This window comes from Pelmatolapia mariae, linkage group LG10_11 (assembly GCF_036321145.2).
Source record: "Pelmatolapia mariae isolate MD_Pm_ZW linkage group LG10_11, Pm_UMD_F_2, whole genome shotgun sequence".
Classification (NCBI taxonomy): Eukaryota; Metazoa; Chordata; class Actinopteri; order Cichliformes; family Cichlidae; genus Pelmatolapia; species Pelmatolapia mariae.
The window spans coordinates 68,003,650-68,031,580 of record NC_086236.1 but is presented as its reverse complement, the minus strand read 5'-3'; the positions used below and the strand labels follow the sequence as shown (position 1 = coordinate 68,031,580).

Genomic DNA, 27,931 nt, shown 5'->3' with positions numbered 1-27,931 from the left:
GGTCCTCAGTTATCAGAGGCGCATGCCTCAGAATTATGCAACTATGTCACTGAATTTTGATGCAATTATGCCACAAAGAACGGACACAGCTTAATGCTTGCTGGAATGTTTGTGGGTATTGGTATGGTGCTTGGATTTGCAGCAGTTTATGAGGAAATATTGTTTAAGGAATATACATTCATGGCATGATTATGGCTGTGGACTCTATAAACCCTGGCGACGCCTTCAAGTTGGGTATTTTGGGAAGTGTTGAAAAGAGGTAAGCTTTGCTTTTCTAAATTTTATTGATAATTTGCATCTATAAACTCCGGGCGTGCACCATTTTTCTCATAGCAGCAGTCTTTTAGCTTTGTGCTTTTTGACAAAGTCTTACCTTAGTCTTAATCTGAAAGGTACACTAAAGAGGTCCACAATGATCTCCTTAACTGAATTTGCACTTGCAATGTGAAATGCTGTGTTTTGTGAGTAAAAGTGCTGGGTTTTCATGTAAGATGCATACAGACTGTTCTTTGTTAGATTTTTTGTTGAGCACATACTCACAAATGCACATGGTTATTCATTCAGCTGAGACTTAGTCAGGAAATATTATTTGTGATATATAATATATTGTTTTTAATGTACTACAGCCATAGACGATGGTGTTCCCTAACAAACACTATCTTGTGATTCAGAATAGGATTTCTGAACAATTGCTGGTCACTTGCCAAAAATGGCTGAAGATAAGAGAAAGGCTTCTCCTTACCAGCACTTGACCTGTGACTGATGATAATATATCTGCCCTAGTTGTTAAGTTTTACTTGTCAAGCCTCTCAAATACACCATGCTTTTGAGATAGTGAATGTCTTGGCTTGCTGTAACTGGCATAATAGTATGCTGGCCGGCTTTGGCCAGAGGAGGAGGGAGATGATGGGGGATGGCTACAGGTCCTGAGCCCTGCTCGCTGAGTTTCCGATCAGCTCAATCCGGGATTAGTTCACTGACGGAGATGGTGCTGACCCTTTGCCAAATCGGGCCTTACAGCTACACCCACTTACCCTGCTGGACAAACAACTGAGAGATGGAGGCATTCATTGAAAAATTTCCCTGGCAAGACGGCCCCTGGAACCAGGACCAGGTTGAGAGCAGAAAGTCATTACTTCAAAATCTGCTTTTGACATTTGCTGCACCTATTGTGCAAGGTTACTAGGACATTGCTGTGTTTACTGTATGGAGTATTTATAACAGCAGATCAAGAGACTCCTGAGGCAAATTCCTCCCGGGGAATGTTTCCGCTGTTCTCGGGGGGACAAGCGGAGCAATTACACAGTCTGTCTGAATCGAGGAGGGAGCGCTGTGTTAACCACAAAGCGCACGTAAAGCTAAAAAAACCCACCGTTTCTGCTTTCAGGGGACGTAAGCAGGTGCAAGCCAGAGAGATAAACTGGTCTCCCATTGGCAGGTATGCTCTTAGAACAGTCTAACTTGTCTAACAACACTGTTTGGTTAAGTTTCATGCTGCTTATTGACATGATGTTAGAAGCTGAGGTGAGAGCGGGCGGATTAAGATACTGAACAAATCCAGCTGCTGTATGTGTGCCAGGAAACCCAGTTAAATATTTTAATAGAGCAGTGTTTACACTGATAGGCAGCTCTGAACCTGCCTGCTGAGTAAACAGGGAGACGAGAACTGAGATTGGAGGCCAATTTGGTGATTGCGTTTGTTGTTAAGTGAAACCACCTTTAAGTCAAAGAGTTCAGTTTTTCCACCTGAGTTGACATCAGTGTTCAAGCACAGAGTCATGTTAGGGGGGTCAGGCTGGAGAAATCAAATGTTGAATTCAGTTAAGTCACATCAAACTCAAGCAGTTAGTTTGGCAGTTTACTTCATTCCAAGGCGAAGTTTATCATCCTAACGTTAAAATTTCTTTGTTTGAACGATGGTCAATTTCCGGACATTGTTGTCATGATTGTGATTATTATTGTATAGAATGGAAACCAGAGATTATGATGCCAATCAGAGTTAAGAGTATGTTAACCTGTTGGTTGGTTGGTTGACAAATTATCAGTGCATGGTGTCAGTTAAAAATATTTTTTTGTGTACTTGTACATATCTCTGTCGAGACTCATATAATGTGTATAAAATGTGCAGCTATGCCAGAGAACAATTCTTCAATTCCTTTAATATGGATGAAAGAATCTGGTCTACACAACTATCTAACTTTTAAATTTCAATTGGTGAAAACAGCTAAACAAGTTGCTGGTTTCCTTTAGCTGTAGTATTATTTAGACCATATGGCACATGGTATGTGTGCTGTACCATGGCTGGATAAAATGGGATCATCAAAGTTACCTAAATGTTCAGCTACTAGAATTCATTAGCATCAGTAATGAGTATATGGGACTGTTGTGTTCAGACTTTCGAGGCATCCTGTTGTATGAAAAGCATTTTGTTCTGTTTATAGCTATGGAAATATTAGGACTGGCTCAAAGGATGATTCATGTTGGAAGACTGCTAAGAAGTTCAGCAGTCAGATATGTTTTCCAATTGCTTTCTCTGTCCAAAGGTCGAAAGATATTTAGGTGGTGACTAATGATTAATGACTTAATGAATTCGTCTTCTACAAATAGCTTTTCAGTACCTGTGTTGTTTTTATTATTATTTTATTTTTTATTTCTTTAAATAGTTAAACATTACCCTCTTCCATTTTCACCATCATATCATCCTGTGCATTCTTATCTAAATGTAACTTTACAGGAAATTTCTGAGAAACGGTTGTTTCAGGGAACGTGGAGGTTGTAATTTTCCCCAGGTGTGACCAGTAAAGCATGCATGTTTCACTGCTGTACCACAGTTGGATTTTTTCCACTGTGGGGAATGTGTCCACACCTTTTGGGCTACTGAATGAGTTGTGTGTTTAAGTGTTATGCAGCATGTGACCACAGTACGAGCTGGTCTGAACGGAAAAAAAAACACAAAACACTGTGCCTTTAGTTAGCAGCAAGAATGGCACCACAAGATGTGTGTAACAAATTAGTTTTCCAGGGCAGAGCTTCTCAGTAATAGAGCTGACCTCTGTTTCTGTGTGTTAGTCTGTGGAGATGGACTACACGATTTGGCCTGATAAGAGAGGGATGACAATATTTATAAAACTTGCCTCTGTGCTGCTATTTTGTTCCACATGTGCTTACATCTAAACACAGATAACTGTGCCAGTTATTTAAAAATATGAAAAGTGTTGCTTTTGTAATACATCTTTATAAGGTTGCATTATTTAGACAGATTGGATGCAGTGTCAGCAATTTCAGTATTTAAAAAGTATAATCTATTTTCTCTGGAAAGAATTTATGCTTTTCTTGGATTAAAATATTGAAGTTTGAAAAAAGTATTGTAATTTGGGATATCACATGTTATATGTCTGAAAAGGAAATATGTCTGTATGTATGCAGATAATTATTTATCAGTTATAAATTTAAATACAGTGGAACCCCAGCTTACGAAGACCCCATTTAACGAAAAATTCAAGTTACGAAGGCACTTAACGGCAATATTTCTGCCCGTGGTACGGCAAAATGCCCGCGTAGCGAAATAGATAAAATAGAAAATAAAAAAAATTAAATTAAATTCCATAATGTTATGTACATGTACACGTACGTATGTATGCATGCATGCCTATGCTTTCTTCAACCTCCGCCACCACCTCCTCCACCAAGAACTTCGTCTTCAGCCAGCATCGCCTCACTCAAAAGGCGATGGAAAAAGGTGCTTCGACTTACGAAAGACCCTCTGGAACGAATTAATTTTGTAAGTCGGGGTTCCACTGTATAAAGGATTTCACTCAGTTTCACTATGATGTCTGATGAATCTCCATAACAAGTTTAGTCTTAAAAATAAAGTCCTCCTGCCCCCTGTTCCTTCCCTTCCCCTATTTTAGAACTCTCAGATCTCATAGGAGTAGATAAGACATTTTTTTCCCCCCTAGAAAATCATTAAATGACTTAATTATTATTCCAGATTCCCCTCTGGATTAAAAGTTTTAAAATGAATAATTTTATAGTCAAAATTATCCCATGTGAGTTTTGGCTTTAATATGTGTGAAATTAAATATTCATTCGGTGAATCTATTGACTCTCTTGCACTCGTAGGTCCCTGGATGCCCCGCGGCGAACTGTCCTCGGCCGCCCAGTTCTTTCCAATGGCCGGGAGTTGACCAAGCCCACCAAGATGACGCTGCGCGAGCAGCTGAGAGAGAAGATTTCGGCGGCCTTTTACCGCCACGGGCTGCTGTGTGCCTCCTATCCAGTACCCATTATCCTCTTCACCTCGGCCAGCATCCTCACCTGCTGGTAGGTATTGAGTGTAATATAAGTAATTGGAGCATACAGGGAACAGTTTCAGCAATATGGATTTCTTTTTAACTTTGAAAAACTGACAAGCTGGCATTTACACCTACGTGTTATACTGATGAGTTCATTGTGGAGCATCTACTCCTGTTCTTGTTCTTGTATACAACCAAGTCCATTAGTGGTGAAACTGTCTGATTATGCTCACTCTTATTCCTTATTAAGATACACCTTCCCCCTCCTCTGATTCACTTTTTACTAGAGCTGGGCGATAGAACGATAACGATATGTATTGCGAAATAACTTTTTCTCGATAGAAAAATGAAACTATTGCGATAGACCTCATCTTCCTCTCTTATTTAAAAAAAAAAAAAAAAAAAAAAATTGAATAGCCAATACAAATTAAGTAGCGCAGAGCCGAACCAATCACAGCCGCAGCGTCACGTCACGTAACTTGTTACGTACAGCACAAGTGCCAAGCCACACATGTGTATTTGTTTGGGTAATGGAGGAAATGAGTGTGCCGACTAGAGAAAAATCAACCGAGAGCTTGGGTGACCAGGTCACCGAAGAGAACAGATGACGGTTCCAATGCCGGAGAGATTGTCAAAAGGAAGGGCCAGAGAAGTTCCGTAGTGTGAAGGTATTTCGGCTATTTCAAGTCTGACAAAAACACTGAAAAAAGCGCGCACTGTAAATTGTGCCGAAAGCATGTTCCCACAAAGACTGGAAATACAACAAACCTTTTTTTTTATCACCTGAAGCAGTGCCACCCACTAGAGCATGCTCAACCTCTGACTGAAAGCGCTAATTCGTCATCGCAAACAACCAGGGGAATCCCTGTGAAGCAGCAACAGTCAATTGAGTCGGCTTTCTCCAGCGTCTTACCATATGACAAAAAAGCTAAGAGACATAGCGACATAACGAATGCCATAGCCTACTGTCTTGCTAAAGACATGCTACCAATAAACACGGTCGAAAATGAAGGATTCAAGCAGCTAATTAGGGTAATGGATCCTCGTTACCAACTCCCTGGACATAAACATTTCTCTCAGACAGTGCTTCCAAAGCAATATTATATAAGTTAGTCAATTTTGTCTGTTCTTCTGTAAAACAAACTAAGATTTATTTTTAGTATTAATATTTTGTTTCTAAGTGGAACTGACAATTTAGTAGTCTGTTTTGTTTTTTTCTATTTTGAAACTTAAACGCTTTAGCGGCTACCTTTTGTGTAGTTTGCAATATTTGCCTTTATTTATCTGAAACTGAAGTCTCATGTTCCTTAAGTACATCTGCCCTGTTGAACTTATTATGGGAAATAAATATTTAAATCAAAACAAGCTGCTGATTATTTCACATTTTACTTGTGAGCAACGGCACATTTGAATCTTAAAAATATAGTTATTTGGCTTATATCGTGATATATATCGTTATCGCCTGAAATGTATATCGTGATATGAAAAAATCTTATATCGCCCAGCTCTACTTTTTACCTTCCCAGAGAGTGTGGTTGTGTTGAACAGTTGTACTGTGACCAGCTAGTTGACCACCTATGCAGGGTTCAGAAAACTGCTTTTGAAACATTGTCCAGTCAAAATCTACTAAACAATACAGCAGACTGTTTTGCAAGAACATGTGGACATGATGACCTCCTTTTAGTACCAACTCTGTTAAAAGATGAGAGGAAATCTTGTCATCCACTTTACAGAAACAGACAGATGGAGAAAGTGACTTCAGAGGGGGAAACTCAGTTGGCCAGTTCAGCTCAGTTTAACTGGCCATCTGTACACACACACAACAGCCTCCTGCTGACACGATGACACAAACATTCACTGAACTCACACACATATCTCCTCTTGCTAAATCACTGGTCAAAAGAGAGGACATGGGTCAGAGTTTGACAGGCTTCGTAAGTAAAGGCATTGTAAAACAATCAAAAACGCACACATGCACCTGCAGCGTGCTGTCCTTGCTGCAACTTACAGCAGGGGTGCTGACCAAATGGGCGACTAACTACCACCCGGGGTAAAATGAAAGAAAAGAGCTGGATGACAGGGATGTTAAGGCAGGGCTAGAGCAGAGGGCTGTGAGAAAGTGGCCCTGTGAGAATGGGATGCCTGTCCCTCCATCTGCTTGTCAGGAGGGGGGCTGGCTCGGCACAAAAGAGGCCTTTGTGGAGGTACAGTGACCTAGGAGAGTGGAGGAGGCATGGCGGGAGAGGGAGGTGAGGCACAGCGAAAAACAGGCAGAGGTTTCTATCGAAAAGACAAGAATTGATATTTGTATTAGAGTACAATATGTTCATATGAGCTGCGTCTGGATACAAAGGTTCCAGTGACCCAATTGATATTTCATCAGCTGCTGAGATTTCTGAACCCCAGGCCACTTTTTCTATACCAGCTAAAGATGTACATCATCAAAAATTCAAACATAACTTATTTATACTGCCAAACTGGGCTACAACTCAACTGCTGAAGTCTGTATTGTGTCATTTTTGTTAAAAAAATAAATAAATAAAGTGTGCAGTGGTGATGTTTGGGGAGCACTTAGTTTTCTCCGGGCTTGACCTCATTAGGAGAGAGCCCATTTTGACTTTATTAGATGAATTCTTACTTTGTTTTATCCTCAGCGGCCTTGACAACAGCCGTTTGGCCAGCCATGCTACAGCTTAGTTTAATTAAAAGTGAACAATTTGTCAGCAGCTGCTTTTGATAATTAAATCATGATTTATTTTTTTAATATAAATATTTAATTTCTTTTACATTCTCTCATGTGAGAATTTGATGCATTTCTTTGCACTTGACATTAAAGCTATTTTGGCTTTTGGACTATTTATCAGCTGCAACATGACCTCAGATTAAAGTTATGCAAACAAATAGAGGTGTATCAGTGTTTTTCTTGTTTTTGACAAAGTCAGCACATTCAGAAAGTCAGCATTGCATTAATTGAAAATATAATTAGTTGTTAGTTGTAGCCTGAGTGGGAAGCTTGAGGTGCTTTCTCAGCTAAAATCCCTATTATAAAGCTGATGAAGGCACATTTGATTACTTTTGACTGAATTTGAGATAATTTAAGGCATAAGAAAAAAATTAAAATGTAGTTTTTTTTTTTTTTTTTTTTTTTTTTTTTTAAGAAGGAATTGACTTCCTTTGATAATTTTGTGATGACTGTTTTTCCATTTTAAGTAAGCACCAAGAAAGTGGACATACATCCAAAACACTTCCGAGAGTCTTTTAAAAGCTTTATTCCATCCACCTCTGTTACCACCACCAACTCAGTCTTTCAGGTATTTTTCAGGGTTGCTCAACACTATCATTTCAAACTGAACATCCTTCCTCTACATATAGACACATGCAGAGAAGGAAGGAAAGAAGGGAGTGGTTTAGTTCTCAGATGAAGTTTGTTTTCTTGAAGACCTGCCCATTTCCAGGAGAACTAGGGAGCGGGTCTCTCTGGGTTGCGCATGAAACTTAATCTGGCAGGAAAAGCCAGAGGTGCTGGTTTCATCTACTCAGAAGTGTTGCAACATGCATCACAGGGAAGCGCTCACCGTTATCGTGGCGGCTTCATTGGTCCGTAGTGTATAGCTGTCTGCTGCTTTCTTTGAAAGCATGCATGTGGGTTTGCGTTACAGTGAGAATGATGTCTTTTCCATTTATTAATGAATGAACAAAAGGATGTAGATGCATAAATATAAGTTGAACTAAATTCCTTTGTTCCTATTGTTTGTCATGTGAACCCCCCCCCCCCCCCCCCCCCCAATTCTCTACATTCTCTTCCTGCTAGCTATCCGTTATTGAGGCTCCCCCTGCCTGGGACGGGTCCTGTGGAGTTCACCACAGGGCTGCGAGACTACAGCGTTCCTTTCTATGAGCCTCAGGGTGACTTTGGAGAGCGCCCTGACTGGGTAGGAGAAAAAACATGAAATCCATAAGATTCTGTATTTCTGTACTGTTTCTGACTATCACCTTTGTTATATTTCCTTAGGGTGTGTTTAAGCTATGACATTCGAACCTGAAATACATTTTAATCTTAAGCTTGAATATTCAAAAATGATGGCTAGGCAAGGCTGGAGGCTCATAAATGGTAAAACAGTTGCTCACACGATTTGTCAACACTAGTTTTAATTTGCTGTAACAAGGGGAATAAGAAACAGAATACGTTTTTAGTTAATATTAAATACTAATATTTAATATTAACTAGTAGCTGGTTCATTGTACTTAATCACAATCTGTTTCTTAATAAGTTGCCTACATGTTTGCCCTAGTACCGGGGTCCTCCGGTCGCCTACATCCAGCAGGTGTTGGTGAAGGCAGCAGTGTCTCCATGGGACAACAGCCTGGTGCCGGTGGATGTCTTTCGGTCACCTCTTGGTCGAGTCTTCAATCTGCTGGAAGAGATCCGTAACCATGTTCACTCCGACAGGTAAGCTTGGGTGCACTGATATGTGACGGTGGTAAAAGACGTATTTACAGTAACACAATGAAAAAATACTACATTATGAAGTGTAGTCTAAATATAAGGAAGGACTAGAGCAAAGGGCTGTGGAAGGAAAGCTGTGAACCAAAAGCGTCTTTGAATTTAGTGCGAGGGGGGGCAGATAAACATCAATGACCTTGAGTTATTGATCTGTTGTAAACTACGAAGTTTATGGTTTGTTCTGTTTGACTAATCTACTGTATCAATGATAGTTCCTAGAACAGTTTGCTTTGGTTTTGTGCTACTGGTTTCAATTAAATACTTGTTTAACTATTTTTACATTAATGATTTATTGCTATTCAATTGTTTATTAGTTTATTTAAATCTCATTTACTCCAGGAGCATTCGGTATCCGTGAGCTGTACTGCATTGATTTCCTCGTCTTTTCTCACACACCTCCTCTTCTCTTGTCTTTACCGCTGTCTCGTTCTTGTCTTGTCAGCTCCGGCATTCGCAGTCTGGAGTCTTTGTGTCTCCAGGTGACAGACCTGTTTCCAGGGTTACGGCGGATGCAGTCGGTGCTGCCAGAGCATGGCTGCCTTCTTGTTTCTCCTGGCAACTACTGGCAGAACCAACGGGAGCTGTTTGACTCGGACCCCGACCCCCTCAAGACCATCCAGAAACATGAACCAAAAGGCTTGCACACCTCAGCGACATTGCGAGGTAGTAATTGGGAAAGCTCTGATTCAATAGTGACCTCCCCTCGTGTGTGGGTGTGTGTGCAGTAGGTTCTCTGTACAGTATTGCTAACAAACCATTCCCTTGACAGACCTTTGATCGACAGGCGAGTACATAAATATAACTCAGTTTGGTCTGCTACCATATTCTACTCAGAAAAAGCCCTTGGACATTTCTCTTTTTGAGGTTCTACTCACATTCTAATAATTGTTACTGTAACCAACTGTGTGACTTGTGTGATCACTGCGTACCCTGCCAAGGAGTGGTTAAGTGAACAACGTGTTCAGACCAAGTCTCTGTCACAGTCCACAGAGCATGTGGTGTCATCCTGAAGCGTGCCCAAGATTAGAGCTTCAGTGCTTCCTTAACGGCCCTTGTGAAAATCGATGTATTGAGTAATTAACAAATCTTAATACAATAGGACATTGTGTCATTGCGTCCGAAACGTTCTCACGCCTGTCAGTAGGTGTGGGAGCATTTTTTATTTTGACAAAATCTGAAAGCTCCAGTCCGGCCTGTGTTCTTATTGCTTTTTGCCATGCAATGATCCATGCGATGACTAAATTCATTCTGAACTACAGGCATTTTTAAATCGAGTCTGTCAGAAACTGCCATTGTTGATCACCATATTGAATACCTCGTGTCTATTGTATAGTCTGTTAAAGTGAAGGGGAAAAGAATGTGTTATACTCTGACTGCCTTGTTGAAAGTAGTCTGCCATCATTCAGCATGAGTAATTGTCGGTAGTAGTGAGCAGGGGATTAGTTGTGTCAGCCAACTAAGAGGCTTTTGTATTGACAGAGAACAAGCAGTTTCATTCCTTGAGAACTTATTGAATTCTTTTAAAAGGCTACCCACTGACATAGTGAACCAAGTTTCCCCTTCAGCATTTTGCCACATCTGCCAGTTCAAGAGATATTAAAGATGTAGTCAGGGACAGCTTGGCTGTCAGATAAAGTTAGACTGATGTGCTTGTTCACACTGAGCTGACTCGAGGCTTGTCAGCCTGGTTACATTGGGGATTATATTTCAGCTGCTCTTGCAGGGCAGGGGAGCCCCAAACTCCACCAGGTACCCAGTGTAAAATATGTAACTATGAGAGATGGCAGTCAGTGAGGATGAATGTATTTTGAGGTCATTTTGTGAACGCATGGATGGATCTGAGTTTAGTGAATGTGTTCCAGGCTTGCATTTTAATGGCTTAGTTTTTTTAGTTTTGTAGCAGTTGCCACTTTGGTTCTTGAACTTATTTACTCCTTTATAACTTCACCCTCATGTCTGAGACCAGAGCTGATTGATTGATTTGCTTTTCGAGTGAGCTTCAAGTTGCCATTTAACTTCATTATTCAAACCAGGATGTTGTCACTTAGGGGTTTTTTTGTTTTGTTTTTTTTAAACAGTGAGGTATTTTTTCTGCTTTTATGTGTGCTCCTGATCACTAAGATGTTTCCTTGTGTTGTGACTAAGATCAAAAGAACTTGGTGACAACAGCAGATTCCCACAAAGCTTTCTAAGCCTAAAACTGCTCTAAAACGTCACTTGACTATAGTTCAGTGCAGCAGCTAATGAAGAACCTGGCTGTCCTTACTTTTTTTTTCTTTTTTTTTTCTTATAAATAAGTGGTAACTGTATCAGTTCTGACACAGACCTAAGGGCTTTGAGAATGTTTGGCTGGTGACTAATGAATAACCAGTGGTCAACCTACAGTGATCTGTAAAAATGTGGTCTGTTACTAGAATATGAAGAGTCTATTTACATGAAGATGTTTACTGTGTGTGTTTTAGACTTGCTGTTCGGGGTTCCTGTGAAGTACTCGGGGGTCAGTCACTACAACAGGAAGAGGGTGGTGACCTACACAATCACTGTAGTTCTATCCAGTTATGATGCAAGGTGAGTTACAAATGCAATAGAACAGAAAACTAAAAAGCAGTTCTATTTAAATTTAGTTTTAAGGGATGTCACTGGAAAATTGTTGGGGTTTTTTTGTTTTGTTTTGTTTTCTCATTTCATATTTTTGTCATCTCTAACTCTGTGACTCTTGGACAGCAATGCTGCTTTAGAAAAAGCTTGAGACACAAAATACACACTTCCTTAAACTTTAAACTAATAGAGTTAAAATCGGTAAAAGAAATAAAAAAATAATTACAAACTACACTTAAGAAATATGTATTTTACTAATGGAACTAAATTGAAAAAAGATTGTCCTTAAAGAAATTTCAATCTTTTGTAGTTTAGTAAAATTTTCGGAGAAGAAGCTTGAGGAGGGTGAGACTGGGATGTTTCCATGACTTTGAGTCAAGTGTCTTTTGGAAAGCGTTTTCTGTTGTATTGTCTGTCTGTTCTGGGCTTGCCCACGGTCAAACTTTGTTTCTATACATTAAAAACTAAACTAAAAGAACAAACCATCTCTGGAAACTAACTGAAACTGAGATCTACAAACTAACTCTGGAGCCTGAACAGAGTAGGAGTCTGTGACTTAGGTTTTGCATTTTATTGTATTTCACTTTTTCAATAGAACGGCATAAATAATCAGAACTGTCTTCTCCTTGGATTAATGGCATCTGTCCCTCGAGGCCAAGTGTCTTTTTCTCAAAATTAAAAATGGAGTGATGAAGTTTGTTACTCCATGTGACGATGATTAAATGTTATTTGTGTATGTGTGTGTGTGTCCAGGTTCCTAGGGAGCCTACGGGCCCGCCTGAAGCAGCTTCACCCATCTGCCAACTGCACCCTCAGAGATGACCACATGGTTCACGTCCACTTCAAGGAGGAGATCGGCATTGCTGAACTCATCCCCCTCGTCACCACATACATCATTCTTTTTGCCTACATCTACTTCTCTACACGTTAGTCCAACTCCTTTTAAATCTGCTTTGTACTCGGTGCAGTGTTCAAACATCTCGACTCCCCCCACCACTACCACTTGTTTGCACACCTCACCACAGTTAAAACTGAAAAGTGCCAGAGAATGAGGGCAAAACGTGCTGTGCCCTTTTGTGTGCACAAGTGTTTGGGTGCCAAGGTTGTCCCTGTCTGCTGCAGGGATAATCCTCACATGGGAACATTGCACACCGCTGTAAGAATGCACCCACCAAACCATCGGCAGCTTGCCAGCACAAACATTAGCTCAGGGAACAAACACACACACTCGTGCACACAGACACACACGCCGTCCAAGTACTCAAATGAATTTTCACCTGCAAGGTGGTTAAATTACTCACAATTGGCTCCTGATATGCACTTGAAATTGCAGTATAATATTTTAGATAAAGATTCAATGAGACTAATGTTTCTTAATGAACCCAAAAGAGAGCCATAATAATCTATAATAATACCGGAACACCTTGTGATCACAGAAAACATGAGGTAAACACAAGTGTAAGGTTTTATTTTGATGTCAGTATCTCCAAAGCTTCAGAGAAATACCTTGATGTTTATTGTTAGCACATCTTTCCTGCTCTTTGCACGTTCATGCTGTTTTAAATTCTCAGTAACACAATATTTGTTGTTAAACAGTGAAACAAGCAAGAAATGACACACACACACACACACACACACAACCCATTACAATCAATGCAAACACAATTTTTCACTTTGCTACTAAAATCCTGATATCCTCTGAAAATGTAACCATTGAGAGATGTTGAAGAAATGGCTGTGCTGTAATTTTGACCACCAGAGAAAAATTTAGCATGTCGCTTTTTTATGATTCAGATTTCTAGCATCAACAGCTCTTTGACTTTCAGTGTTACATGTGTAACCAGCATTGCCTGACTTTTATGCCAACTGAAAAGTGAAGAAACTTTGATTACACGTCAGAGCAGACTGGGCTACTAGTGTCTCAGACACAGTGAAAAGTGGTGCTGCGCAAAGTACAGTTTAAGGAAAAATTGTATATCTTTTTAAACATTAAAATATGTAAATAAAGGAAAAAAGCATTCAGCAGAACTTGGCAGCCACTGCAGTTGTATAACCGTTCTTCATGAAATTCACATTAAACAGTAAAAAGAAGGGAATTTTATTTAGAAAGTGTGATATGAAACAGGGTCTGTGCAGCATTAGACAGTGGAAAGAATGTGTGAGAAAGATGAAGCGCACAGTCTTTATTTCTGTTCTCCTGAGGTTCAAGGAAAGCTGAGAGGTCAGAAGGGTCCACGATGTTTCTTTGCTCCGATAATAAAACGGAGCTTTCTTTCTTCTCATGTGAGAGTCTGTTTAAGTTTCATTCTTATTTTTGATACATCGGGGTCAGAAAGTTCAGTTATTTGTCTCACCATTGTTTTGCTATCTGTTCCCTTCTGAGAAAGACCTCTCCTTCCAGTCTGGAAAATCAGAGTGTACACTTGAGGCTGCCTTGGAAAACTGTAATTGAACAAACATCTGTTACAACAATATGCAGCTCCTGTTTTATTTTACAGTGTAGTCATTTTCAGAATCGTCATTTCAAAGAAAACCTGCAAGTTTGAGAAATGGATAGCCTGTACAGTTTCATTTCATAACTCCTGCATATTTTATCAGCAAGCCTAGTGTTCAGTGTCATCACCTGCCATCTAAAAATTTTAATTTTGGAAATGCTTAAACGCCTTCTCCACATGATCACAATCATTTGATTTAAAAAAAGGTCTGGCTGAGGTTTTGAATAGTTGTACAGCTAGTTAGTGTGAAGTCCTCAACATATCTTCTTTTTCTTCCTTGCAGGTAAGATCGACATGGTGAAATCTAAGTGGGGCCTTGCGCTGGCTGCTGTGGTCACAGTGCTCAGCTCTCTACTCATGTCTGTGGGTCTGTGTACACTGTTTGGACTGACACCCACACTTAATGGAGGGTAAAAACCTTTTTCTACATACTTGAGTGTCTGAAGATTACTAAAGGGGTCTGGTCTCTGCTCTTGTTCATCTGCCAGGAACAGTAACACACATGCCATTGTGGCAGCAGATGCTTATTAGATTTCAGCCTAAAATTTAAGCCAAGGAATGCAGAGACTGTTTCAAAAATCAGGCAGCCAAGAAAACAGTTTAATCAAGACGCAGCAAAAATGTATTTGTTTGCATCACTGAGAGCAACTTGGTACTTGTACTTTCATGACTTATACTCATTGTTTCCCTTGATTACACCATAAACGTCAAAGCAAGGAATCGGTTTCATTCCAGTCAGTACCATTTTTAAAAAGTAAAAAATTGTTTTGTTTTTTTTCTTCTTCTCGTATTTGCACGTAGAAACTAATGCGTACGGCATCGTTGTATGTTAGTTAACTGAAGTAACTTCCAGTGCTATTGCACTTACCTTCCACAGTAGCTTTAACTTCAGACTGTAGTGATTAGCACTTGAATGCTCCTTACACTTTTAAGTGCATGAACTGTTTTTACAGTACATTTTCTTTATTATGAATGCTGTTTAAACTAGCCTAAAAGCTGTCTTCATGCATGCTCAATCATCCAGGTAAGGAAGTCCTAAAAAATTGATTCTGTTCGTCTGGATGTAGCATTTCAGGAAACTCTCTGAAAACACTATGTCCAAATGAACAGAGTCAACTCTTTGTGGGCAGCCTGAAAACACTTACTAGCTAATATTTAGTAATAATAAGATAAGAGGTTGAAGGATGAGTTTAACTTGTGAATCACCACTGAAATTATGTCTGCAGTAATTTCATTGTTCTCATGCTCTTATTGACATTCAAATATATCCTGTTAATGTTAACACCTCTAGCTGGCTGTCAGTTGTATCCTTATTTTTACCAACTCACGTGCACGTACCTGACTTTTGACTTTCCTCTTCTTCTGTATTGATCGCACATGGAGTTCTGTTAATGATCACTTCATGTGGGCAAACAGCATGTTAGTGGGTATGAAAAAAGGAAGAACTCTGTGTGGAAGTGGGATGGACTAAAATATGGGGCAGATGTATTCAGATACTGACGTTTAATGGTTGTCCAATCGTGAGCTGTTTATTAGGAAGCAGACATCATGGCGTGACAATGGTACTGTTAACCAGCCACTAAGATCCATGCAAGTCCTCCATGGGCTGTGCATGCCCAGGCCATGTGCTTGCATAAACACACATCAAGGCCAGTGTACCAAAACTATGAATGCAACATGCAAATCTGCAGAGTCATGATCGACTCCACACACAAAGCTGGTGAGATAGTGATACAGATAGTGCTGGGTGTGTGTTTTATTATGTACAGTGTTACTGAGTGTGTGTGACCCAGTTATACACTTACCTCATCTAAAGCTTATCTATCCTGTCAAACTAATCTGTCACACATACTAATCTCAGGGAAATTCCCAGCTGTGTGGGCCAAGAATTAAAAAAAAAAGAAAAAAAAGAAATTGAACCCTAAATGACTGATTTTATAACTTAAAAAAAAAACAAACAAAAAACATAGGAGTGAACTACATATATTTTCTCGGTGCCTTGGCAGCTGCATTATTAAAGTCAGTTTAAAGTACTTTTGTGTTTGTAATTTAAACAGAATTCCACACAGTGGTAATGTGGTGAAAGTGTAACTTACCAAAGATAACGGTACTCAAAGTCGAGGGTATTTTATTTTATTTTTCTCCCTGCAGTGAGATCTTCCCTTATCTGGTGGTGGTAATCGGGCTGGAGAACGTCTTGGTGCTCACCAAGTCTGTGGTTTCCACCCCTGTCGACCTCGAGGTCAAACTGCGCATAGCTCAAGGTAAGTTTGGAGAATGTAGTTTAGTCACGGCTTATTAAATATTGTGCATTTCTTTATTTTTCCCTGATTGTTGTTGTGTTTTTTCAGGCCTTAGTAATGAGAGCTGGTCTATCATGAAGAATATGGCCACTGAGCTGTGTATTATCCTCATTGGATATTTCACTCTTGTGCCAGCTATCCAGGTAAGGACAAATGCTGGAACTGTTGAAGGAAGTGCACCAGGAGAAAACTGTAGTTAAAGTTATTTTTATTAAATAATCAGAGCATAATGCTAAATCAAGCCAGGTGGGAAATGCTTCTATGTGGTTAATGTCTCTTCTGGTTTTTGTTTATTTTAGGAATTCTGTTTATTTGCTGTTGTGGGGCTGGTGTCTGACTTCTTCCTGCAGATGTTTTTCTTCACCACTGTACTATCTATAGACATTCGCCGCATGGAGGTGAGAAACGCATATGCATACTTTCAAATCTTTTTTTTTTTTTTTCCCCCCACAGTTAATATGCTGGACTCAACATTAGATTTAAGTAACAAGAGTTTTATGTGATGTAAACCTTTGTGCAGCAAGCAAGAACTGAGTTTAAAAGTAAAAAAAACAAAAACATAAACAGCACTGGGACTAGCACACACAATCACTCTTGATATTTTCAGCATCTATTGTGAAGTTGTTGTTTTGTTTTTTTTTTAAATATATTTTTTGGCCTTTTAACTGGCTTTATTGGATAGATACAGTGAAAATCGACAGGAAAGCAGAGGGAAAGAGAGAGGGGAAGACATGCGGCAAAGGGCCACGGGTCGGACTCGAACCTGAGCTGGCCACTTCCAGCCATGCGGCATATGGTTGCCTGCTTATCCAACTGAACTAAACTAGCGCCATGTATCGTGAAGTTAACTTAAAATACGAAAAACGATGTTAAAAAAAACCAAAAACAAATGTGTGAACCTCATTATTTCCCTTTAGCTGGCTGACCTGAACCGCCGCCTGCCAGCTGAAGCAGGTATGCCTCCACCCAAGCCAGGCCCCCTGCGTACACGTGAGGTACCCCCTCCACCGAGACCCTCTCCGCATACAATCACTCTGCAGACCCCAGCCTTTAGAAACTTGAGGCTCCCCAAGAGGCTACGTGTGGTGTACTTCCTGGCTCGCACACGCCTGGCTCAGCGCATCATCATGGTGAGAAGACAAATTCAGAACTGACTGTAAATGTTTATGTGCACTTTGCTGTCTTCAACTGTCAGCTTCTAATTCTTTCATACAATGGCATTTAGGTAGCAAAGACTGACAAGATCTGATCAACATGACCTTTTTATTTTTTCATTTTTAGGCTGGCACAGTGATCTGGATTGGTATCCTTGTGTATACCGACCCAGCTGGAATCCGCACCTACCTGGCTGCACAGGTGTCTGAACAAAGCCCCTTAGGTGACCCCGGAGGAGGCGGTCTGCCCCCACACCTGGGAGTGGCCCCGGTTTTTCGAGGTGGGGATCCTACCAGCACCTTGAGCATCCATCGTGCACCAGATCCAACTCCTTTACCTGAGAACCAATCGCAGGGACATCATGGCCCTCCAAGGGCGGGGCCCATTCCACAGTCCCCACCCGCTGTACCTCAGATCACCTGGGGGGAGGAGGATGAGGAGGGATGGAGGAGACTGTCCTTCAGGCACTGGCCATCACTCTTCAGTTACTACAACATCACTTTAGCAAAAAGGCGAGTGCTGCTGGAGAGTTTTTTGTTGTTGTTGTTGTTCGTCAGTCTGTTATTTTCTTAATTGGAAAACAGTATATTACACTGTAGTGAAAGCAAGTGAAGCAGTTTGGATTTTCTTGTTATGATACTGGTGCAGCATAATGTGTTGATTCATTCCCGGCGTGTATGTGATGTTTCTGCAAAATAAAATGCTGCATTATGAAGTTTATATCAACTCCAAATAAAAGATGGACAAAAAGAACCACTAATTTCTGTCAGCCATTCTCCACATGGAAAATGCAGCTACAAACAAGTAACCTACTTCAGTTATGTGCTTATGCGTTGTCCAACAAACACTTTCCCACTTTAGACGTGTAAAAGGCAGGAACAATTTTTTTGTTTCTTTTTTTTTTTTTCCTTAATTCTTTAGTTCTGCCTCGATTTTTCTTTCAGCTTCATTATGTCCACTATGTTATTGTCCTTTTACAGGTACATTAGCATCTTACCTGTCATCCCAATCACTGTTCATCTGACACCCCAGGAGGCCATTGAGGCACGTCACCCTCAGGACACGAGACACCCTCAACCACCCATTCCCAAGGTTTCTGTTGACTTACAGACAGACCTCACCCTCTACAAGTTAGTACTCAGAAAGTCACAGACATCTACCTGCTTTAAGTTTGAAATGCCTCACAAACTCTTTGATAAACCTGCATGCCTTAAGGTGTTAAAAGGGTAACTTTTGATTATTTAAATCCAGCAGATTTTCCATCAGTGTGACTACTTGAGTTGTTTGCCCCTACTATTCTAGAGACTTGAAAAGGACGTTTCTCAAAGCAACATAAGCCTCCTACAGCTCTCCAAACAAGAAATGAAGGGATTTGTGTGAAAATGTTGATCTGACCAAATATATGGATGTAGAGCTGGGCGATATAAGATTTTTTCATATCACGATATGTTTCTTCATTTCAGGCGATAACGATATATATCACGATATAAGCCAAATAACTATATTTGTAAGATTTAAATGTGCCGTTGCTCACAAGTAAAATGTGAAATAATTAGCAGCTTGTTTTAATTTAAGTATTTATTTCCCATAATAAGTTTAACAGGGTAGATGTACTTAAGGAACATGAAACTTCAGTTTCAGATAAATAAAGGCAAATATTGCAAACTACACAAAAGGCAGCCGCTAAAGCGTTTAAGTTTCAAAGTAGAACAAACAAAACAGACTACTAAATTGTCAATTCCACTTAGAAACAAAATTTTAATTCTAAAAATAAATCTTAGTTTGTTTTACAGAAGAACAGACAAAATTGACTAACTTTTGTCAATATCAAATAAACTGAGAACTAAAAGGAAATTCTCAATCTCTCCTTGTTGTATAGCTTAGCTTTTCAAACAGTTTTAACAGTGACTTTAGTCTGACAAAAGCCGAATGACGAATTAGCGCTTTCAATCAGAGATTGAGCATGCACCTGTTTATTGTATTTCCAGACTTGCTTTCGGCACAATTTACAGTGCGCTACTCTGTTTTTTGTCAGACTTGAAATAGCTGAAATACCTTCACACTACGGAACTTCTATGGCCCTTCCGTTCGACAATCTCTCCGGCATTGGAACCATCATTGTTTTTTTTCTTCGGTAACCTTCGCTCACGCTCTCGGTTGATTTTTCTCTAGTCGGCAAACTCATTTCCTTCATTACCCGGGCGGCCCGGCTGCAAAAACAAATACACATGTGCGCCTTGGCACTTGTGCTGTACGTAACAAGTCACGTGACGTGACGCTGCAGCTGTGATTGGTTCGGCTCTGCGCTACTTAATTTGGATTGGCTGTCCTCTTTAAAAAAAAAAAAAAAAAAAAAAAGGACAAGAGAGATGAGGCCTATCGCAATAGTTAACTTTTTCTCGATAGAAAAATTTATTTTGCAATACATATCGTTATCGTTCTATCGCTCAGCTCTATATGCATGTAGGATCTACAGCCAGGGCGGCTTACCACCTATTGAGTCATGTTAATCCCCGCTTGTTTGGGTTCTTGTTGTTATTATAAGTTCATGAGGAAGTTATTTATGTGTAATATGTAGACACATGCTTAGAGAAATAAGGGGAAAATGCTGAAATGTCAGAATCCTCTGAATGCTAAAAAAAAAATTTCTGCCTTAATTAGTATCTTATGAAAGAAGGTAGAGATGAACCAGCTCTGATTGTTTTTATGAGTTCATATAATTTTTGTTTTAGACAAATTACAAAGAAACATAATCTTCTTAGCCTAATTTAATGAGTGATATCTTTTTCAGGCTCCGGCTTTTCTTAGTTTCAGTTCAGTTTAGCAATCACTGTTTTTGCACATGGTTAGAAAAAAACAAAAACCTTGACGTCACACAGCTGAGTGTAAATAGGGGCCACAGCAGGTAAAGGACCTTGACCTTCACACTTTGTATAAGTGTGTCATTGAACCGATTGCACCTTGCACACTGAAGCCTTTAAGTTCCTTCTGCAGTTTTGCTGAAGTTGGAGCAGTGAAGTACAATATCATTTAGGGCATTTGAGCCATTCAGGTTTAGTTTTCCAGACATGAAATAACATAATTTTGGACTAAAAGCTCTTTTTTTTTTTTTTTTTTTTTTTTAACCCCATTTTCTTTTCTTTTCAGCTGCAGTCTGTCTGTGAAACTGCTCTTGGAGGTTTTGCAATGAGAAATCATGACACTTGGATTTTTCTTTTCTCAAAATCAAAAACATTATTTTAAGTTACTTTTAAACTGGTCAATGCTGTAGATGTCTTTTCTATTACAGTATTTAAGTTGACATAACACAGAAGGGAGTAAAAGAGCATCTACATTTCATGCTTGACTTAATGCTCACTGTGTTGCTGGGCTGATGGTAATCTTCTTTTATGTGAGGTGAAAATGCAGTTTCTTTGTGTGTATTCTAATAATGCCAGGGGTTATCTCTGTCTTTAGCAAGTATTCATACTCTCTAACTGGCCAAGCCTGGCTGACTGGTTTACTTTACAGGCTTTGTCAGTGGTTTTTGTGGGGCTTTTTTCCTTACCCTAGCAGGTGACACATTCAGGGACAATGGGCTAATCCTGTGTGGGAAGTATTTACTGTACGAGAATATCTTAGGAATTTCTTCAGTGTTAGCATAGACTTCAGTGATGACTTTGGTCAGAGGTCAAAGTCACAGTGAGAAATACAATTTTAGACATAATTGCAGAAACTGTCACTACAACTAGACTAGCTGTCAATGGCATGGCACATTGGCGAGCACATTTGAGCTCACCCCCAGTCTACCATAGTACTTAAGGTACAACACCATTAGAAATGTTGTTAGATTTTTATTTTATGGAAATTAAAGTTTAACTTAGTTTAACTTATAGCAAATCACTCTTAAGACTAGAAGTGTTCTTTTACACAAAAATGATGAGCGATCAATAGATACATATGTACATACCTACGTGTGTGTGTGTGTGTGTGTGTGTGTACAATATCAGTCCAATAAAGCTGCCAAAATGGGAAGATAATGTTCTTTATCTTAGAGGGAGGTTCAGAGACACCGATTCACTGTCCTTTCCAGCTTTATCAGCTTATAACAGCCTCATCTATCTACCACAACAACACTGTACTGTGTTGTGTAAACCAGTCTGTCACCTTGACATAAGTGTGATGTTTTTGGTCATCTTTGGACTGCAGATATGAATGCTATCAGCAGTTTGGTCAGGGTCGTGACCTTCACAGTTGGGAAGTGGCAACTGACATCAACACTGGTTTAGATAGATGGAAGGCCAGACTGATAAAGGTGTTACAAGGGAATTCTCTGTACTTTTAATCTGGAGGAAAGATCTTTACATATAACAAACGAGTCAGCGTAGCCTTGTCTTGTTTAAGAGAAGTTTTGAACTGGATAAAGTCTCTCATCCTACTTTTGTGTAATCATACACGAGCGATTTCACAGACTAACACAAGAAGAGCTTTCCAGTGTTCCTCTTAACACAAGTTTTCCTTCTTTTTTTTTAAAAAGACATGAGGAAATTACATATTTCCTTTTAAAACCATCTTGATCAAAAGCAACTTTAAACAGGAAAAAAGACAGCTAAAATAAAAAATTGTGCAATCAGTGGTTAAAGTTAATGACACAGTTTGAACCAGTTAATACTGACTCCATCTCATCTATTTCTGATTTTACCTTCAAAAACCGCTGGATGTTTGTGTGAAGTAACCGTAGTGTGTAATAGGTCTGAACACAGGATTAGAGTTCATCATCATTTGTGCTGTTTCTTCTTCTTTTTTTTTTTTCTTTTTTTTTAGAGTAACATCTAAAATGAGTTTAAAAAAAACTACATGGCAAGGACTGGTGATGGTAATCTTCTTTTATCTGAGGTGAAAATGGCAAGGACTTACATGGCAAGGACTGAAATGCAAACTCAAGATTCATAAAATCTTTTTTTGTTGTTGTTGCTACAATTATAAAATTTGATTCAAATATCTTGTGAAATGTGTGTTTAAAAATCTTCAAACTAGTTTCATCGACCTTTCAGCTGTTCATTATTTCAGTTCATACAGACGTGGACACATGGGCAGAGTTTCTGCTTGTGCTGTGATTTGAGTTATAGCTACATATGCAGTATAACAGTATACTCTGTTAGTTTTATAGTAATACGAGAATGTGTGCTTAACCTGTTGCTATAAATCTTACAGTAAAGGTGTTCAACACCACTTAAGTTATTTAGTTGACCAAACACACCATGTGCTTTGGTCACCCCCCCATCACATTTAGATGAAATTTCTGTTTACATGCAAAGCACCACAGGAACTCAACAGGGTAGAGCTCTTCACTGCCATTTTTCTATGACGATGTATGTAGGGTTAATCGCAAACCTACAAAACATTATCAGCTGGATTTGCAGCTCATTCAGATTTAAAGAGCTTCATAGGAAGTTTATAGCACGGTAACTCATTAGCTTACTACTAACTATGGTGGGGGTTTTTTTGTTTTGTTGTTGTTTTGTTTTGTTTTTCTTCATTCTCACTGCTGTTCATCTGTTTGTATTGAACAAGTTCAAAAATCCCACTACATCATCACCAGAAACCAATAAGCTACACATCTCCCTCACAAGTGGCTACAGTCCAAAACAGAGCTAAAAGAAAGTAAATATTTTGCCCTTTATATTGTGAACATGAGTAAAACTGCAAATAAATGGCGATGTTGCCCCAGAGGTGCTGGATGTGTAAACAAGCAACTGTGTGCTGATGAGTTCAGTGTCAAGTTGGTTCCCCAACTCGTTTCTGCTGCCAGTAATTCTCCTGTTATTGCAGTTAAAGTGTTTTTAAAAGCTAACAGAAGTACACAGACTGCCTTGTTTTTATTTGTTTGTGCATGAGTTTAAATGATGTCAGGGACTTTAGATGGATTTTACTCATTGGAAAACAAATGGCCAATGAAGTAGCCATTAGCAAAATAAAGATAAACACAGAAAGTAGTAGTAGTAGTACACCTTTAAGCCGACTAGGAGTAACCCTTAAAGCTATTTTTCTGAACTGAGGAGTTTGTCCCATATTTAGCCTGTTTGTAGAACAAGATTACTGACTGTGCATCAGATGTTTGTGCGATGTTTGTCTCCCTATACAGCTGCATTTCAAAAATCCTGGCCGTCAAAACGTTGCTTTCATGGGGGAAAGAGTTAAAGCTTTACTTTCACATTACAGATGTGGGTTTTCTTAAGCAGAGAAAGTCAACACTCCTGTGCTAGGTTATCATCACATTAACTCCACATTCCACAGTAGAGCTGGCACATGCGCTCTTTCATGGTTTTTCTTTTTCGAGCGGTCAGTCCCACATATTTTGAGTTAGATTTGTACAGTTGTACTTGTTCAACACACAAACTATATAAACATGTGAGTGAGCAGCTGCAGAACAATGTTTTAGGTAAACATCGAGATCTGTTATCCTGTTGTCAGTTATGAACAGGTTCTCATTTTGCTGCTTGATTTTGGTCAATCTTTATACACGAGTTGGGCTATTTACTCATCTGACTGTGAAAGTGTCCAGATAATATTTTAGGAAACTCAGCATCTCCATAGTATTTTGTGAGAGATCTAGAGCTTCAATTAAAAGGGTGAATTCATGGAACAGATGACACACGACAAATGTGCAGTACATTGAAAAATTCTGTAAAGGAGTTGACGAGCATATACAGAAGTTCAGCTTCTGTGTGGTTGTTTCTGGTAAATGTGTTGTAGTGTGGTGGCGCTGCACTCCTGACTCCTTTGTGTTGTCTTTGGATCCAGGGTGGCAGCTCTGGGCCTGGCTGCGGGTGTCCTGCTGGTTCTGCTGCTCTTCTGTCTGTATCGCGTTCTCTGCCCACGGAACTACGGTCAGAACGGTGTCCCTCACGGGCGGCGGCGGCGAGGGGACCTGCCCTGTGACGATTACGGCTATTCACCACCTATCAGCGAGATCTCACCACTGCTGCTGAGGGGCCACAGTATGGTGAGACTAAGATGGAGACACTGCAGTCTTTGTTTGTCCACCAAACAAACTCATAAGAAAGGCAGCTGTGTGTGTGTGTGTGTGTGTGTGTGTGTGTGTATGTATGTATGTATATATATGTGTATGTGTGTATATGTATGTGTGTGTGTATAGATAGATAGATAGATAAAAGAAAAAATAGCATGTGTTGTTTATTTGGTCAAATTTATTTGCACACTCCCTCTTTCCCTTGTCTTTTTTTTTTTTTTTTTTTTTTAAACAATGTTAGTTAATTTGTATTCCAGATGTATTTTAAGACCAGATCTCATCTATCTGTTGCAGATAAATCCAGTGTTAATGAGTTCAGTCGCAATGATTCAGACATTGTAATTATATAAAATCTGCTTAGCAAATATAGATTAAATGTCAATTTGGAAAAAAGGGAAAAACAAACAGGTGATTCCTATGCTTTTTTAGCGATTTTAAAAGATACAGAAATGTGTTTGTGCTGTGTTGAGGTTTAAACCAAGAGTACACTGACACTTGCTCATAGTACTATACTACAGTACATTTAAAAAAACAAAAATGCTGAATTTAATAAATGTGTATTAATTTGTTTTTGGCTGATCGCTTTAGTCTTATTTAAACCGGCTTCCTGCTCCATGTTTCCGTCCTGTAGGATATCGAGTGTTTGGCTAGCGATGGGATGCTGTTAGCTAGCTGCTGCCTGGCTGGACAGATCCGGGTTTGGGACGCACAGACTGGGGACTGCTTGACTGTCATTCCAAATCATGGGTGAGACACTCTTAATATCTGGTTTTAAAAACATTTCAATGTCATAAAGATCTCTGAGATGTTTCCAGATTTGCTTTTACATTGTTAGGAATTATTTGTTGTTTTATTTTTCCATTAAGTAAAATTTAGTTTAAAAACAATCTGTCAGTTTAGGAAATTTGAGGCTGAAAATTGATTGCATTAAAGTGAATATGTTGGAGATGTCAGGCAGAAGAGGGAGAAGAGGAAGTCTACAGAGGTTCATGGATGTACTGAGAAAGGACACTCAGAGGGTTGCTATGACAGAGGATGCTGGGATAGGGTGAGATGGAGGCTGGTGATCATCTGTGCTGACCACTAAAGGGAACAACTGAAAGTAGTAGTCATGATCTGGAATATGCAGTGAGCAGCAACAATCTAGTATTCATGGGTGGTTTTTAGATTATCAGTTTATTTTTGCCTATCAGACCTTTTGTGTGTTAATGTTTTGCCAGTAAATCTGCAAACATAAAGTCAGTTTATCTCTTCAAGTCATGCTAATGTTTTTTTTTTTGTTGTTGTTGTTTTTTTGTCTCCTTCTCAGGCTGAGGCGGAGCAGCAGCAGTGGCTGCTGGGACCACCGGGATGGCTGGGACAGCATGACCGGGGCTCAAGAATCAGAGTGTTTGAGTCCTGAACGAGACATCTCGTTTAATGGAGATGGGCTGACAGAGGACGAGCTCTACCCAGTAAGACGCCGCACCACGCCCAGTCGTCCCACTCTTTTCATTGACCAGCCCGATCTCACCCCGCTCATTGACACCAACTTCACCTCCCAGCCCCCTTCCCACCTGTCCACCGCACCCAGAGCAGGCTTTGATTTTGGAGGACTGGTGGAGCGTGCCTACATGGAGCACGAGCCCCCATCACCATCTACCTACGCCTCTCCATCCTCAGCCTCCTCCTCGCCGCCATCAGGCGCTCAACTCCAGAGGAGTCCGAGCTTAGGGGAAGCAGCTACACCTTTAATCCAAGAGAGATACCCGATGGGTGGGGCGCAAGCGGCAGGAGACTGGGAAAGCTCTGTCTGGGCCATGGAGCTCAGAGGGAATCTGATAGCTGCCGGGAGGAGCAGCGGCAAACTGGAGGTTTGTAAAAATTTCACATGTCACGGACTCTGAAAAAAGTCATACTCTTGATCCGCTGGTGTTTAGACTCACTGTACAATTGCATCTGGTTACAGCTGTGGGATGCAGTGGAAGGGTCGCTACGCTGCAGCAATGAAGACGGTGTTTCTGGGATCACAGCTCTGGCCTTTCTCAACAACAGGTTAAATACACGCATGCTCTAAATCGGCAAAAAATATTTCTCGGTCATTTTAATGGCACACTAATTTTTTATTTTATTTTATGTAATTTTCCAACCTCTTAAAAGATGTTACTTGCTTCTATAACATTAGATTGTAACACATCAGATGTATGCTGTAAATGGCCTGTATTTGTATAGCGCTTTACTTAGTCCCTATGGACCCCAAAGCGCTTTACACTACATTCAGTCATCCACCCATTCACACACACATGACACACTGGTGAAGGCAAGCTACATTGTAGCCACAGCTGCCCTTGGGCGCACTGACAGAGATTCAAAAGTGTGTCATCCTACTTGTGGCTACTATGCGCGGCTGTTCTTTATTCTGAGTGTCTCTTCCTTCCCAGAATTGTGGCAGCTAGGCTGAACGGGTCCTTAGATTTCTTCACTGTTGAGATGAACAAACCTCTGGGTCTGCTGCAGTACAGAGGTGAGGCTCGAAATGTTTCTGCATCAGTGTTGTATGAGTGAGTTTGATTTTTAATTGGGGAAAATGTACAGTATGAGGTATTTTTATTTAGAAAGAAAATGAAATGAGGTAAACTTAGGTGGAGGGGTTTTTTTCTAGTTTTTTTTTTTCCCTCTCCGGTAAATAATTTTTCCCTCCAGGTCCCCCTGGGCGAAGCAGCATGCCTCAGTCTCCCTGTTACAGCAGTGAGGATGTGATCAGCTGCCAGCTCACACGCTCCGTACAGTGTGCTCACCAAAAGCCGATCACGGTGCTTCGTGCAGCTGCCGGCAGAGTCGTCACTGGCAGCCAAGACCACACAGTCCGGGTAACAGACCTGCACTCTGTCCTTTTTATTTTCAAGTACAACAAATATTGTTTGATTTCTCATTAAACTCTATAGAACGGATCTTATTGGCAGTAAAAAAAAAAAAAATATATGGGCAAACTCCAAAAGCAGTCTTTGTGATAGTGCTTTTAATAGATCATCCTTATCTGCGTGTGTTGTTTAGGTGTATCGACTGGAGGACTCTTGCTGCCTCTTTACCCTGCAGGGTCACTCTGGAGGGATTACAGCCATCTACATAGACCAGGTCAGCAATATCCCCATGTCTCGTAACATTTCATATTGTGATAACGGAGGCATTGGTGAATATTTTTCTCTCTAAAAACCATGGGTCAAAATAGAGGAATTACCAAAGTAAAACCACAAAGTTGTTTCATGAAACAGTAAATTAGACTCTCAATTACAAACTTTTTCCCCTCAGACGATGGTTCTAGCAAGCGGTGGGCAGGACGGCGCCATCTGCTTGTGGGATGTCCTGACAGGGAGCCGAGTCAGCCATGTTTACGGTCACTGTGGTGATGTCACCTCGCTGGTGTGTACAACCTCTTGTGTCATCAGCTCAGGACTGGATGACCTCATCTGTATCTGGGACCGCAGCACTGGAATCAAGCTGTACTCAATACAGCAGGTACTGTGCTTGCATTTTAATCTCAGTCTCCTTCACATCTTTGTTTCTTTAACCCTCTAAAGCCTAACATGGCG

The 27,931-nt window shown here is 40.1% G+C and overlaps 1 protein-coding gene across 6 annotated transcripts in view; it reads left to right on the top strand.

The window, feature by feature from the left end:
* scap (SREBF chaperone) overlaps positions 1 to 27,931 on the top strand; it is a 34,179-nt gene that overhangs the window by 1,419 nt on the left and 4,829 nt on the right. The window contains exons 1-23 of one of the 6 annotated variants that reach the window (XM_063486625.1): positions 959 to 1,438; positions 4,123 to 4,323; positions 8,107 to 8,227; positions 8,588 to 8,745; positions 9,242 to 9,462; positions 11,262 to 11,367; positions 12,151 to 12,323; positions 14,176 to 14,302; positions 16,044 to 16,156; positions 16,244 to 16,338; positions 16,495 to 16,593; positions 17,113 to 17,325; positions 17,477 to 17,862; positions 18,331 to 18,480; positions 24,134 to 24,335; positions 24,994 to 25,109; positions 25,672 to 25,816; positions 25,907 to 26,215; positions 26,311 to 26,396; positions 26,783 to 26,865; positions 27,045 to 27,211; positions 27,396 to 27,476; positions 27,651 to 27,857. In XM_063486625.1, coding sequence (XP_063342695.1) covers positions 1,263 to 1,438; positions 4,123 to 4,323; positions 8,107 to 8,227; positions 8,588 to 8,745; positions 9,242 to 9,462; positions 11,262 to 11,367; positions 12,151 to 12,323; positions 14,176 to 14,302; positions 16,044 to 16,156; positions 16,244 to 16,338; positions 16,495 to 16,593; positions 17,113 to 17,325; positions 17,477 to 17,862; positions 18,331 to 18,480; positions 24,134 to 24,335; positions 24,994 to 25,109; positions 25,672 to 25,816; positions 25,907 to 26,215; positions 26,311 to 26,396; positions 26,783 to 26,865; positions 27,045 to 27,211; positions 27,396 to 27,476; positions 27,651 to 27,857 — 3,735 coding nt within the window. In that variant the 5' untranslated portion in view covers positions 959 to 1,262. Of the gene's footprint in view, positions 1 to 242; positions 260 to 958; positions 1,439 to 3,679; positions 3,782 to 4,122; positions 4,324 to 8,106; positions 8,228 to 8,587; positions 8,746 to 9,241; positions 9,463 to 11,261; positions 11,368 to 12,150; positions 12,324 to 14,175; positions 14,303 to 16,043; positions 16,157 to 16,243; positions 16,339 to 16,494; positions 16,594 to 17,112; positions 17,326 to 17,476; positions 17,863 to 18,330; positions 18,481 to 24,133; positions 24,336 to 24,993; positions 25,110 to 25,671; positions 26,216 to 26,310; positions 26,397 to 26,782; positions 26,866 to 27,044; positions 27,212 to 27,395; positions 27,477 to 27,650; positions 27,858 to 27,931 lie in introns of those variants that run through there. The other 5 variants (XM_063486626.1, XM_063486628.1, XM_063486623.1 and 2 more) reach the window with 5 other exon arrangements.